Source organism: Xiphophorus couchianus, chromosome 15 (genome assembly GCF_001444195.1).
Source record: "Xiphophorus couchianus chromosome 15, X_couchianus-1.0, whole genome shotgun sequence".
Taxonomy (NCBI): domain Eukaryota; kingdom Metazoa; phylum Chordata; class Actinopteri; order Cyprinodontiformes; family Poeciliidae; genus Xiphophorus; species Xiphophorus couchianus.
In genome coordinates this window covers 2,370,411-2,383,550 of record NC_040242.1, presented here as the reverse complement: position 1 = coordinate 2,383,550, position 13,140 = coordinate 2,370,411, and the positions used below count along the sequence as shown (strand labels likewise).

Below are 13,140 nucleotides of genomic sequence, written 5' to 3'. Positions count from 1 at the left end.
ATATATTGTTGGACGTTACTTATTTAATTAATGCATATTTATGTGATGCTCTAGATGGCGAGTTATTTATTGTAATTTATTTATTATTTTTTTAAACCTACGCGAGATGCCCAATAGTTACGAAATTAATTTGTTTGTGTATTTTTTAAGGGGGAAAAGAAACATGGGTCAATGTTTGAGTATTTCAATTATCTAAATGGATATCCTTTATTTATCATTTACTAACTTGTTCATTGTTCCGCCTGAACGAGATGACAATTTATTTGTTTGTTGATTCGCTGAAACGCGGGATTCATTAATGCGCATCAGAAATTAGCATCACTGTAGCTTCACCGAGGCTAGCAATGTTTCACAGCCACTGCTGCTAACTTGGACTTACCGGGTCGCAGCGGGCAGGACACGGGCGCCAAGGTGAGTTGGGTCACTAACTGCGGTCAGAAAGGTGTCACAACTCGACCAGTGTTCCCGGTTACTGGTATCAGTACGTCTTAAAGCAGACCAGCGCGGTTAAACTGGGTTAAGATAAAAAAAATTATTTGGGTCGTCTGTGTTAGCTCAGTTAGCTTCGTTAGCTGTTTGGTGCTAGCTCCCGCTAAACGAAGCTAATTTGCTGAGTCACTGTTCGTTTTATCAAAAACAACCGTTCAACTGTTTGTTTGTTTTTTGTATGTAAAAAGCAATTTTAGATATATCTGTATTCTGAAATGTTTATATCTTAATAAAAATATAAACCGACTTGCTTTTAATAAAGCAAATATATTCCAAAAATAAAAAATAGTTACACCGGATTTCTGTGAAATCTGCAAAAAGGATGGGATTTATGCATTTCGCAGCAAATATATAATGAAATAAAGTAAGGAAATTTTCCTTGTCGCTCTTTATAAAAGTTGCATCTATCCATCCGTCTACTAATCCATTTATCCTCGTTTATTTATGCACCTGTAAATCAATATGAGCCATCAATGCCACGTCAACAGGTCCTGTAACCTAAACTATTAATTGCCTTATTGTATTTATTTCAGAAATTCTCCATCACAGCTTCATTTATTTATCTTTTGGTTCCCTGATTAGTTTTAGTTAACTTAGTTTTCCAAAAGTTACTGAGGTGTTTGGTTCCAATACTTTATAATATTTTCCAACTTGTGCACATAAATATACTTTAAAATTATTTTGTTTTGATTTTCCTAAATCCTAAACTTATTTCTTGTTTCATAATAATAGATCACTGCTATGTTCATTAATCATGTTTATAGAAGGTTAAAAAACTACTATAGATTACCAATGTACAAATCTTTAGTTGACATGTAATTTATTCCTGTTGTGGCCATTATTTAATCCAGTTTTTAAAGTTGACACTTTTTAAAGTACTGATATCAAGCTATTGCATACAGTAGTTCAGATTTTACTGTAAGTAGAGTAAGGTGAATATTTAAAAGCTACTAAATTAATGACAAAACCACCTTGTTATCTTGAAATCTTGTTTTGAACTACCCTCAAATAACATCTTAAGATTCAGTTTGTGTGGGTGTTAGTTTGGGACGTTTGCTGATATTGTTCAATAACACAAACATTTACCACAAAAGATTTCTTATATGCGTTACATCCTTGTCACTTTATGTATGTTATTATTTAGAGGATTTTTTGTTAATCACTAGAATACAGTGGACCCCTTCTATTCACGGTTCAGTATTCAGAGATTTTCCTCTGAATACTGTTATTTGTAGAAATTATTTGTAGAAATGTGCCTATTCCAGCATTTCTTTTATGGAACACCATTTATTTTCATTGGGGCTGATTGGCAGCAGAGAAGAAATAAGAAAAACTGTTTATTAGCTTCAGCGCTAGTGCTAAGACCATTTCCACTGCACCTATTATATTAAGGTATATTGTATAAAGTAGTCAGTTATAAGTGTATTTAGAAGAGGTTTTGTTCGCAGGCAGCTGTGATCCCGAACCATCGCAAATATTGGGGGTCCTATGTATTTAATAAAAAACTAACATGGTAAATGCAACAACATCTGTATGCCCTGTAGGTTGATTTGGTGATTTGAAAGGACCTAATTTTGCTACAATGCAGTCCAAGCTTGGACCAGAACATGAGAAGTAAGTAAAACAGTTAAATCATAAACATACCAGTCGGAGTGGATGAGTTAATTTCTTTGGGTTTTTATCTCATTGGTTGTTTCCTGTGTTTACTGCTAGAATGTAACTATTCTAGCAGTAAACTAGAATAGTTACATAGTCCTGGCAATTAGTCAGGACTATTGTGAAACATTAGATCAAGATAATTAACTTTCCAGTTGTGACATTTTTTTTTTTTTTTAGTAAATAGCTGGACTGTATTATTAATTTAAGTGACATCTAATGGCAATTAGATGCACGGATATGATGTAGGGGTCTCAGAGTAAATGTGTTTTTTTTTACACATTTATCACGTCTGATCAATGTTTTGAAACACAGCCTCGTTTAAACACCAGGCTGTGAGTTCTTCCTCTTTGGACTCACCCCAAAGATTAGAACAGCACTCTCAGATTCCTGCTTTCATAAATTACAATTATGTAATAAAGCATTACAGATAGAATATTGTTTATTAATTGATGCTATTTGAATTTGCAGGTCACAAGATTCAGGTGTACTGACACAACATGCCCTTTGGTCAGTGGATCTCAGTTTGACGCACTTGGACTGGAGCCCCGAAGCCACCCTGATACACTTCCAGGGACAGTACCCTTCCATATGTGAACTGGACTACAACATCTTGCAGCAAGAACTTCAGAATGTACCAAAGACTAAAGCCGCAGTGGACGTCGCCGATTTCTGCCTAGTTGAAGATGTGACCTCAGCTCGCTGGTTCAGAGGAAGAGTTCAAAACCGAAAGGAAGACTTGCTTGATGTTTTCCTCATAGATTGTGGAAACGTCCTGAGTGTCGACATTGCTCGCATATCTTCCTGTTCGGACGACTTGTTCATCCTGCCTCCAAAAATAGTCAGTGGATTTCTGGCAAATGTACTGATTCTCCAGAATTGTTCTCACTCTGTTGTTGAAAGATATTTGTCAAGCTTGTCAGGTAAAAATGTCACAGGTTTTATCCAAGCATTTCTTCCTCACAAAGTCCTTCTGTTTGAAGCGCCTGACATCAACTCTGACCTTGTTCGACATGGTTTTGGGAGACATGTGGACCGAGATACATTTCTTCTCCTGGTTAGCATGCTTACAGAGGTGCCACTCAAACAAAACATGGAGCCAGTTCCAGACCTGCTCATTGAAAAATCAAGAGGCCAAGAATTTTGCTACAAATCATCCAGCTTGCAGGGATATCAGGACATGTTGTCATTCTGTGGGCCTAAATTTAGTTTTGGGACATGCTCTGAAGTGCGAGTAACTGCTGCTGTCCATCCTGGGCTGTTTTACTGTCAGATGGCTAACACAGCAGCAGAGCTGTGGCAAGTTTCAAAAAAGCTGGCTGCAATTTGTGAGGACAAAACCAAAGGATGCAGTCAGAAGACTCCAGAGAACCTGGGTGTTCTGTGTGCAGTTAAAGGAAAAGATCAGAGATGGCACCGAGGCTTTGTGCAGCTCCTGCCAGCCAACTCTCAAGTAAGAGTTTTCTTCATTGACTATGGTTTCTTTGAGACAGCAAAAATTGAGAACGTCCACAGCTTACCTCCTGAATTTTACTCAATGCAAATGATGGCGTTTCCGTGCACACTTCCCTCTCTGGCTGACCAGGACTTGGTGTTCAGAACTCAGCAGATGAGTCTCCTCAAGGCAGGGTTGCTCGGAGCAGTTCTCGATGTGGAGATCACTGGTTTTGATAAAGATAATCATTTGTATACCATCACGGTGCTAAGTGCTAAAGACAAACACCTGGAAGAACCAGAGCCAATCCAAAATCTTTCCTCCCAGCCACTTTCAGATGTTGAGGAACCATCCCCTCAGGATCGATATGAGAATTATGAGAAAATCCTGAGTGAAGCATTATACAAAACCCTTGAAACAGAGGAAATTCAGGTTGACTCCTTTTTCATGGGCTATGTTGAGTATGCTCAGGATCCAAACCACTTCTGGATCAGAACCCAGAAACGCAACCAGGAGCTTGAGGAAATGATGGCCAAAATAGGAGAGCACTTCAGTCAGGTGAAGCTGGATGAAGATGTACTGCTGAATCCGGAGGTAGGGGCAATGTGCTGTGCTCTGTACAATGAAGACTTTCATTTCTACAGGGGTGTGGTGACAGATGTTCTCGAGCACGGAGCCGAAATCCTTTTTATTGACTATGGGAATGTTGAAAAAGTGCCACACAAGTTGATAAAGAACATACCCAAGACATTTGCTGACACATCCCCCTTTGCTGTCTGTTGCACACTTGTTAACATTTTTCCTTTAGATGATGTCTGGCCTAGCGCAACATGTCAGTTCTTCAGAAAAATGGTGTCCGGCAGAGCTTTGCTTGTCCACCTAATCCAGATGAAAAAATACACATTTGTTGTCGACTTGTTTGAGATGGGAAGCGACAAGAGCATGACCGAGGTCTTGATTTCTTCCAAACTGGCTGAGTACATTCCACATGTACCTGTGGAGAAAAAACAAGATGTTTTGGATAAAGCAAGACAGCTACAATGCTCTGAAACAAACATGAGAAAAGAGCAGCAGCAGGATTGTGAAGGAGAAGTGAGCCTGTGCAGAAATAAAACTGAGAAGATTGAAGTTCATTCTTGCTACAAATCTTTAAAATTCAAGCCAGGGTTTGAGGTCTCTGTACGCTGCTCCCACATTAACTCTCCATCTGACTTCTGGTGCCAGGCTCTAGTTGGAACTCAAGCTTTGGAGAAGCTCATGGATGACATCCAGCTCCATTACTCAGCTCACACAGTTCCCCTCCATCCAGAAGAGTCGTGTTGCATTGTAAAGTCACCTGAAGATGGATGCTGGTACAGGGGCTTAATCATTGGAAACAGGAAGAGCCAAGCCCTAGTGATGCTGGTTGACCACGGTTCCATTGTCCTGGTCACACCGTCTCATCTTCAGGCAATTATGCCAGAATATCTTCGCTTGGAAGGACAAGCTTTCAGATGCAGCCTTTATAACCTCATTGAACCAGCAGATCCAAAATACTGTGGCGATTGGAGTCCCCATGCATGCAACTTGCTGAAAGGTTTTGCCCTCAACAGTGAAGGTGTTCTGAAATGTAAAATTTCATCCCTGTTGATTGTTAAAAACAAAGGCATGTGCAACGTAGTTTCTCTCCACAACACTCAAACACAGCAAAGCGTTGCAAATACACTTATCAAGCAGGGACTTGCAACAGTAGCAACTTCATCTACGAGGCAAAACTCTGATGTGTCCCCCGAGTCTTTCATCTACTCTTCGTTTGACATAAGTCCTGGAGATGAAGAACAGGTCTATGTTACGCATGTCAACAGCCAGTGTGAAGTCTACTGCCATCTCGAGAGGAACACAGAAATCATTGAAGAACTCGAGATTAAAATCTTAGAGGCAACTGAAAACATGCAAGCCAGGACAGGAGCTGTTGTGAGAAAGATGTGCCTCGCAAAGTACTTGGATGGCAAATGGTACAGGGGTGTAACCCTAAGTGTTCAGTCGTCCCTGCATGTTGGCGTTTTCTTTGTTGACTACGGAAACACAAACATATCAGAGAAAACGTCTGTCATGTTCATTTCCAGGAGCTGTGAAGACTTATTGTATACTCCAATGCAGGCTGTAAGATTCAACCTCCATTCGGTGCCCACAGAGGAACTCTACGCAGATGCCCTGGAGTGGCTCATCAATGCAGTCCTCAATAAGCTGGTGAGAGTTGTTGTACGAGGAAAGAGGGATGATGGATCATTTGATGTTGAGCTGTTTGATGGAAAGATCAACATCAATGACAAGGTGAAAGAGCTCATTTTGAGTCTTTCCCAGAAACCAAAGACTGCAGTCAGTTTTTCTGTAAGCTGCGGAAAAACAAAAAAGCAAAACCAGCGCATAAAATGTGAAATAGGCACATTCAAAACTCTTCTAAAAGTGCACAGTGCATCTCCATCTAAAGCTATCGGTGCAAAACTGAAAAACGCCAAAAATTCTGCACTTGGTAGTGCCCCAAACAGGAAGGCAAGAGCCAAACAAGAACTTGTGAGAAATCAAAAGAGGACTGGTCCTATAAAACCTCAAATCAAGTCCACAAGTGGAAACCAGCATACAAGGCAAACACAGCACAGAAAGGAAAAAGGAACGCCCCAACTGGTGCGGTTGCCATATAAGAACATAAATCCTGGATGTAGGGTAAAATGTTTTATGTCCCACATTGACTCCACCAGTAGGTTTTACCTCCAGGTGTCAGATGACGAATCTGCCATCCTGAAAATGGGCGAAGATCTCAACTCAAGTGACTTCAAAGATTCCTTGAAGCCACCCTCACCCTTGACTGTCAGTGATGCTGTTTTGTCAGAGTTTGAGGAGGATGGTGCTCTGTATCGTTCAGTTGTGAAGAACCAGGAAGACGATTCCTCCTACAAGGTGGAGTTTGTGGACTACGGAAACTCAGCATTTGTAGGAAAGGAAAAGATCTACTTTCTACCAGAGCAGTTCCTGTCCCAGCCAAGGTTTAGCATACCATGTTCACTGATTAACACATGCACCTATAGAGATGAAGCTTCTTTCATCGAAGCTGTGACAGAGAAGCCACTCTTGGTTGAGTTTGTCTGTCAAATTGGGGATCAATGGCAAGTCAAGGTTGAGCTTCTTGATGGAGAAGCTGAAAGAGATGCAACACTTAATAGCACCTCTGCAGCAAAAAGCACAGAAGCGACTCCGTCACTTTTATCTGATTTCACTCCAAGCACAAGTCCCTGTAAAAAGAACCTCAGAGAAGAAAGTCAGCAAAGTGAAAAGTACAGAGAAGCAGCAGCTACCATAAAGAATAAGGGTTTGATGCCAGAACCATCACCCAAGCAGAAAGTCCAAATCACCAGGTGGGTTAGACAAAAATGCTACAGAAGAAAGCGCAACAGGAAGTTCAAAACATCTTCCATCCCAGTCTCCAGGGACTGTCCAGATGTGTTCATCCATCAGACTGTTCAGGCCAGAGAGACAGAAACTGGAACCATTCTTTCAGTCCAGAGTGACAGCAGCTTTTATGTCAGACTGACTAAAGAAAACAACTTACTAACATCGATGGAAAGACATATAAAGGACAACATAAAGAAGTACAAGACTGTGCCTGAGAAGGATGTCAAACAAGACCTGAAATGCTTAGTCCAGGCTGAGGACGGCAAGTGGCGGAGAGCTGTTGTTCAGCAGATACGTGAGAGAAAGTTTGAGGTCTTCCTGGTGGATCATGGAATAACTGTAGAAATGCCAAGAGGGCCTGTCCCACAGCAATGTACCGACCTGAAAGAGGTCCCAAACCTGGCTTTGTTGTGCAAGATAAACAGTGTTGGACTCGATGAGGATCCAACACCTCAGTGCTGGTATGAAATGCTCAAACCGTTAGTAGGCACTGAGGTCAAGTTGATACTTGTCCAAATTTCTGAGGCTGATGGAGTTTGGCTGGTTGAAATTGCCCTGAGTGAACTCTTGCTTATGAGTCAAATCAAGGCTTCATTGCACAAAAATGGAGACAAGAGTGCATTAGCAGCTGAAACCCAAAATGAGGCTTCACCAGATGGATTCACCGCAGACACCAGCACTCCTCAGCTGCTCTTCTTTGCTCCCCTTGAGACAGACAAAGCTTACTCTGGCTTTGCATCTGCATTTACCACTCCCTTTGAGTTTTGTGTTGTCCTCGAAGATTTACTCCTCGTCATGGATAAAGTGTCTATCATGTTGGACAACCTGCCTGGCAATATGCCTTCTCTTCCAGAGGCCCACCTGGTTCCAGGTACCTGCTGCCTGTTGAAGTCTGAATCCAAGAACAAGTGGTGCAGGACTCAAATCATACACACCGACACTACAGTGGTCCTGAAACTCGTCGATTATGGGCATCACGAGGTCATACCATACCATGACCTCTCCAAGTTGAAGCAGCTTCCAGTGGAGCTTGCAAACCTCCCAAAAATGACTTATCCCTGCATTCTGAGAGGGGTGAAACCGGCTGGTGTGGACGGACAGTGGAGTGATGAGGCGGCAGCCTTCTTCCAGGATTGTTTGTACAAGAAAGATCTGCAGATTTTCTTCAGAGAGTGTGGCCCCAACTCCATCTGGAGAGTGGACATTGTTGCTGATGGAGTCCATATCGCCAAGAAGCTGGTGGATGCTGGACATGCAAACTATATGGACATATTGCTTGGACGCAGGTATACTCTTCAGATTCTACTAGTAGTAAATTATAAGATGCATGATGTAGATTCTTTAACAAAACCATGCTATGTTGGTAGTATATTTAAGATTTTTATTTGCATTTCTCTTACCTAAAGGTTTCAGGAGTTGAGCTCATGTAAAAAACCTCAAGTTTGTGATACCGATGAAGAAGAGGTCTACAGTGAAGTTGAGGCTACTGATGGGTGCAAAGTGAACACCTCAGTCAACTCAGAGTCCAGAACAAGTCAATGTAAGAAACAAATAGTTATAAAGACAATAAATAATAAATACTGGCTGTGGGAAGGTGATCTTTCACAACATAAGATATGCAGGTACTTCATAAAGTAGTTTTGCATAAAAATGCAACTTGTTCACTATAAGACAAAACAAGAAACTGAGCATGGCCTTGAAGAAAGCTTTTACACTGCCTGGTAAAAGTAAGTTGCCTCTTAAAAAGCTAGGTCACACTAATATCTTAGCTTTGATTAGTCGTTTGCTGTGGCATTTTTTCATCAAATTTCTGCATCGTCAAAAGACTTATTTCCATCCAGCGTTGCATTAATGTTTGAAAATTATGTGTTACAAACCCAGTTAGGCTACAACTCCAGAAGTTTGGATAAGACATGGACAAAGTATAGCAGTATTTATTTTCAGCCTGGAATCATTTCTACCAGCAATGGCCGTGTTATTAATTTTATTTTCTTCTCCAACAGGTTTCCTGATGTGAAGAAAGCTTCTTCACATGTTTGCTGCAGTGTTTTTTTTTAATCAGCCACACAACAGAAGTTTACATTTAAATTTATATGTATTAACATTTGGTTGTATTGATTTGTGGCTGACTATGTTTGTTGTATTATAATTTCCTCACTCAAACCTTTTCATTCCTTAAACTTAGTAAAAGTTTGTTGCTCTGGAGAATTACATTATTTGTTAGAGGCTCCTCAAATGTGATAATTTGTTTTTGGAGATTTTTATTTTCTGGTGCTTGTCTGAAATAAACTACCTGAAATGAATGACCTGCATTTTCATTTTGCTCCTCTTGGTGGTGTTATGGAACAAGAATTGTAAATGTGCTGTGTAACCTCAAATTTTCTCTTCACATAGATGTGAAACTATTAAAGAATATATGTTTATATAAACTTATTTCCTATAGTCTTTTATGCTTAGGGTTCCCATTCGTCTTGGCTAAGGTCAATGCTATGCAGATAAATGACTCAAAATAAACACAACTGGCATGAACTTAGGATCATCACAGAAAAACAATTTTTAAAAAATGCATTGAAAAATCAAAACGTTGTCAGAAGTGGGATTCGAACCCACGCCGCCAGGGGAGACTGCGACCTGAACGCAGCGCCTTAGATCGCTCGGCCATCCTGACAGATGCAATGACGTATTGACAGCCATAATATTAACGGACATAGTATTGCGTGTTACCACTTATATTTTTGGTGCGTCTGAAACTATACATATCCGCATAAAATGGGTGTAGCTACGATGACTCTCGCAATACTTTCGGTTTTCTTTTGAGTAAAAGAAAGCTTATGCTTTCAGAACAAAATTTCCAAAACACGTTTCTTCCCGCGAGAGTTCTGGACATTTCCCGCTTCTAAAGCGCCAGTTCCATCCCCTTCATGTTGGTTCTGTTCTGAGTTCTGTTTACGTCGATAACAGAACTCGTTTGGTGTAAAGTATACAATATTTTCGTTCATGCTAAAATCTTTTCCCTCATACAAAAGATTTTTATTTGGGTTTACAGTTGTGACTCAAATTCTGAATTGATTTGATCTTAAATTTATATTAAAATTGCCTTATGAATGTTTCAATTTTTAAAGATGTATGGCATAGTCATTTTAATTTTGATCCTTCTCATCTATGACAGATAAAAATTTGCTTAATATACTTAACTTGGGCACATTTATCTTCACTGTGACTTAATTTTATTTTGAAAATTTCTCGAAAACAAAAAGTACGGAAGAGGATTAGGGCCACCGAAAAAACAAAAAAAATTCTGACTTTAATCTCAGAACTCTTTTCTTTTTTTTCGGTGGCCCTAAGTGTTAAAATATATACAATTTAAAAAAATGTAAATATTGGATTTAAAAATGTGTTTCAGTCTAACAAAAGCTTACCAGAATTTAATTTTGACAATATTTAAATGAATCTTAATTGAAACTTTGTAATTGAGGTATTTGTGCATATATACAGTATTTTTGGTTAATTAAATTAAAAATATATATTTTTGCTTGTTTGGCAGCAAAACAAAAAAAAAAACATGACTTCTTACAACCATTTTTTAAATGAAAAATGCTGAAAAAATGAAACATTATCAGGCCCCATTGTTGAAAAATCTGTATTTATTAATGATTTACAAAAGGCTAAACATGAAACCATTTAAATGATTCAGTTCATTTTGAAACCTAGAGGGAGAAGTCGAGGAGGAAATGCTTGTAGTGATTCTACAGGTCGGTTACTAACAGCATTTTATCTCATCGTCACGTAGAATCAGTTTCATCTCCAGTCAATGAAAAAAAAATAAGATCCGTTCACACAGGATGGAGTCACTCAGAGTTTAAAGCTCAGCTGAAGAGTGTCGACACTTTGGGAAACCGTTTACTATGTGAAACCGTCACGTTTCGCTGAAGCTCTCTGTGAAAAAAGATTACCACAGTCAAGAGGTCCCAAATATTATCCACTTCTCTGGAATAAAAAGGTCTGCAGATACAGAGTAAATACTAAAATATGTGCATGTATGTTTTACTTTTTCCTACAAGGTTTGAAATAAATACCTGTAAAGCAAACAAGCATTCGAAGAGAAGCTCTTCTTCCTTTACTAATATTGTGAACACTAATCACATTTCGAGTGGAAGTGTTTCTGAATTGAATTTGGGGAACAAATCAAATTAATTTCACACAACTCGGCAAAAAACTACCTTTAAAAGAACCTAAAACTCAACATTCGGAAACCAGGTGGGGAGGGGGGACACTGAAAACGAGAGGTTTGTTGGGTTTTCTGAATTGAAAATTCAAAGTTAATCACGGAAGCGTTCCGGTTTTCTTTAGTTTCCTGGAAGGTTTCCACAGTAGTAAAAAGAGACAGTTATGGACCGGAATATTTACAGTAAAGTTGTGCACTTACAGACCCCTTTACCATCCTCCAGTTCCTCTTAAGACGTCACAAAAACGAAAGAAATCCGCTCTCTGTCGCTACCGAGTGAAAAAACAGTGTTTCCTCTCATTGAGAATTTAATCTTTAAAATAAAATAAAAAATGGATAAAATTAATAAAATATGTTTCTTTCTGCTGGCAAGAAGGAACTGAAAGATAAAACAACAAAAAAAGAGAGTAAAATATGATAAAATTGTTCATATTTCAGGAAGCTATTTAAAAAAAATTTAAACGACAATAAATCTTTCTAAATCCCCCAAGAACCATTTTACAAACAAAAATATATCCCCCGTTTGTTGTGTTTCTCTAATCAGATATAATTAAAACTTTTTTACAGTGCTTCATTATTATGTAGCTGATAGACTTAGACGAATCTGAAACTAGAACCGTCTGCCATGTTCCAACGATACCGCTACGTCATAAAAATAAAAGGTGAATGGTCCAGTTATCTCGAAATAAAAATAAAAATCAGAACCGGTAGGAGGCTGTCAGTGGTACTCAGAGCGCCGCTTTGCTCCATCTGGACGTTTCCCAGGACCTCCTTAAGGTGGATTTAAGGCGGCGCTGGGTAGCCTACTGCTTGGTGTTGAGCTCGTTCTCCAGTTCCATCAGTTTCCGGGAAGCTTTGACCTTGTTGGAAACCTCTTTCCCCTGAGAGAAGAGGCGCTGGCGCTCCTTAAAGGTCAAACTCTCCGGAGCGTCGCTGGGGATCGAATTCTCCTGCTCCTGACTGACCACAGACACAAACACACAATGAGAAAAACTCGTTTTCAACACCAGAGCTACAGAAAAGCTGCTGCAGTGTCTCTGTGACGCCACCAGGGGGCGATCAATACCAACCAATTTAAAAAGGCGGATGTTTTTTTCAGTTAAAAATTACTCATGGCATTTTAAAAACTAAACTTTTTTTTACCTACTCAACAAAAAACTCAAACTGAACTATTTATATATATATATATATATATCTAATCTAATATATATATATATATATATATATATATATATATTAGATTTTTAAAAATATTTATATATAATTTTTTTGTAGATCACAAACTTTAAATGTTTTTTTCTATTTATTTTGTGCTCAATTTGAAGAAAACTGAAAAATATTTAATATGTTTCCAGCAATAAAAACAGGATCTATGTCAGTGGTCATTTGAAAAGACTTGCTGTATTTAGACAAGTTTTAATACAGCAATTAAAAGCAGATTTAGTGTGATCAATACCAATAAATAAAAAAGGTGGGTATTTTAATGGCATTTTTATAAACTAAAATAGTCAAAAACAATTATTTAAACAAACAAAGCAAGAACTATTCTAACTAAACAAAAAGATTCTGTTTTTAAGATAAAAATGTCCTTTATTTTAGACAACTTATTATTTCAGGCTTGATTTGAAGAAAAACTGAAAAATATTTAATCTTTTCCCAACAATCTTATTTTCTTATCTTATTCTATTTACCCAGATACCCGAAATTTTAGGATTAAAAAAAAAAAAACTGGAAAATTTTTTTCCAGATAATCTCCAACTCTGAAATTCCCCCCATAAATTTGACCCAACCTCCAGCCACTAGAGGGCAGAACACAACTCTGTTTTCAAATAGTTGGAAGAAAAAAAATCTCAATTTGAATAGTCAGGCAGTTTCATTGTAAATCAATCAAATGGTATAATTTATA

At 38.6% G+C, this 13,140-nt stretch overlaps 2 protein-coding genes and 1 non-coding gene across 17 annotated transcripts in view; 1 reads left to right on the top strand and 2 right to left on the bottom strand.

Moving 5' to 3' along the window:
- Window positions 1–233: 233 nt before the first annotated feature.
- Window positions 234–9,312, top strand: tdrd15 (tudor domain containing 15). Its single transcript, XM_028039657.1, has 5 exons — window positions 234–411; window positions 2,034–2,103; window positions 2,617–8,295; window positions 8,416–8,549; window positions 9,013–9,312. The coding sequence occupies exons 2-5, from the start codon at window positions 2,072–2,074 to the stop codon at window positions 9,024–9,026; spliced, it is 5,859 nt and encodes a 1,952-aa protein (XP_027895458.1). The 5' UTR covers window positions 234–411; window positions 2,034–2,071; the 3' UTR covers window positions 9,027–9,312.
- A 282-nt stretch (window positions 9,313–9,594) lies between these two features.
- On the bottom strand, window positions 9,595–9,677 carry trnal-cag (transfer RNA leucine (anticodon CAG)). The gene has a single exon. It is a non-coding gene; the product is annotated as a tRNA-Leu (tRNA).
- A 958-nt stretch (window positions 9,678–10,635) lies between these two features.
- Window positions 10,636–13,140, bottom strand: part of afdna (afadin, adherens junction formation factor a) — a 110,495-nt gene continuing 107,990 nt past the window's right edge. For 14 of the 15 annotated variants that reach the window (XM_028040515.1, XM_028040519.1, XM_028040516.1 and 11 more), the window contains one exon: window positions 10,636–12,194. In XM_028040515.1, the coding sequence (XP_027896316.1) occupies window positions 12,038–12,194 (157 nt within the window). In that variant the 3' untranslated portion in view covers window positions 10,636–12,037. The remainder of the gene's footprint in view (window positions 12,195–13,140) is intronic. The other variant, XM_028040526.1, reaches the window with a different exon arrangement.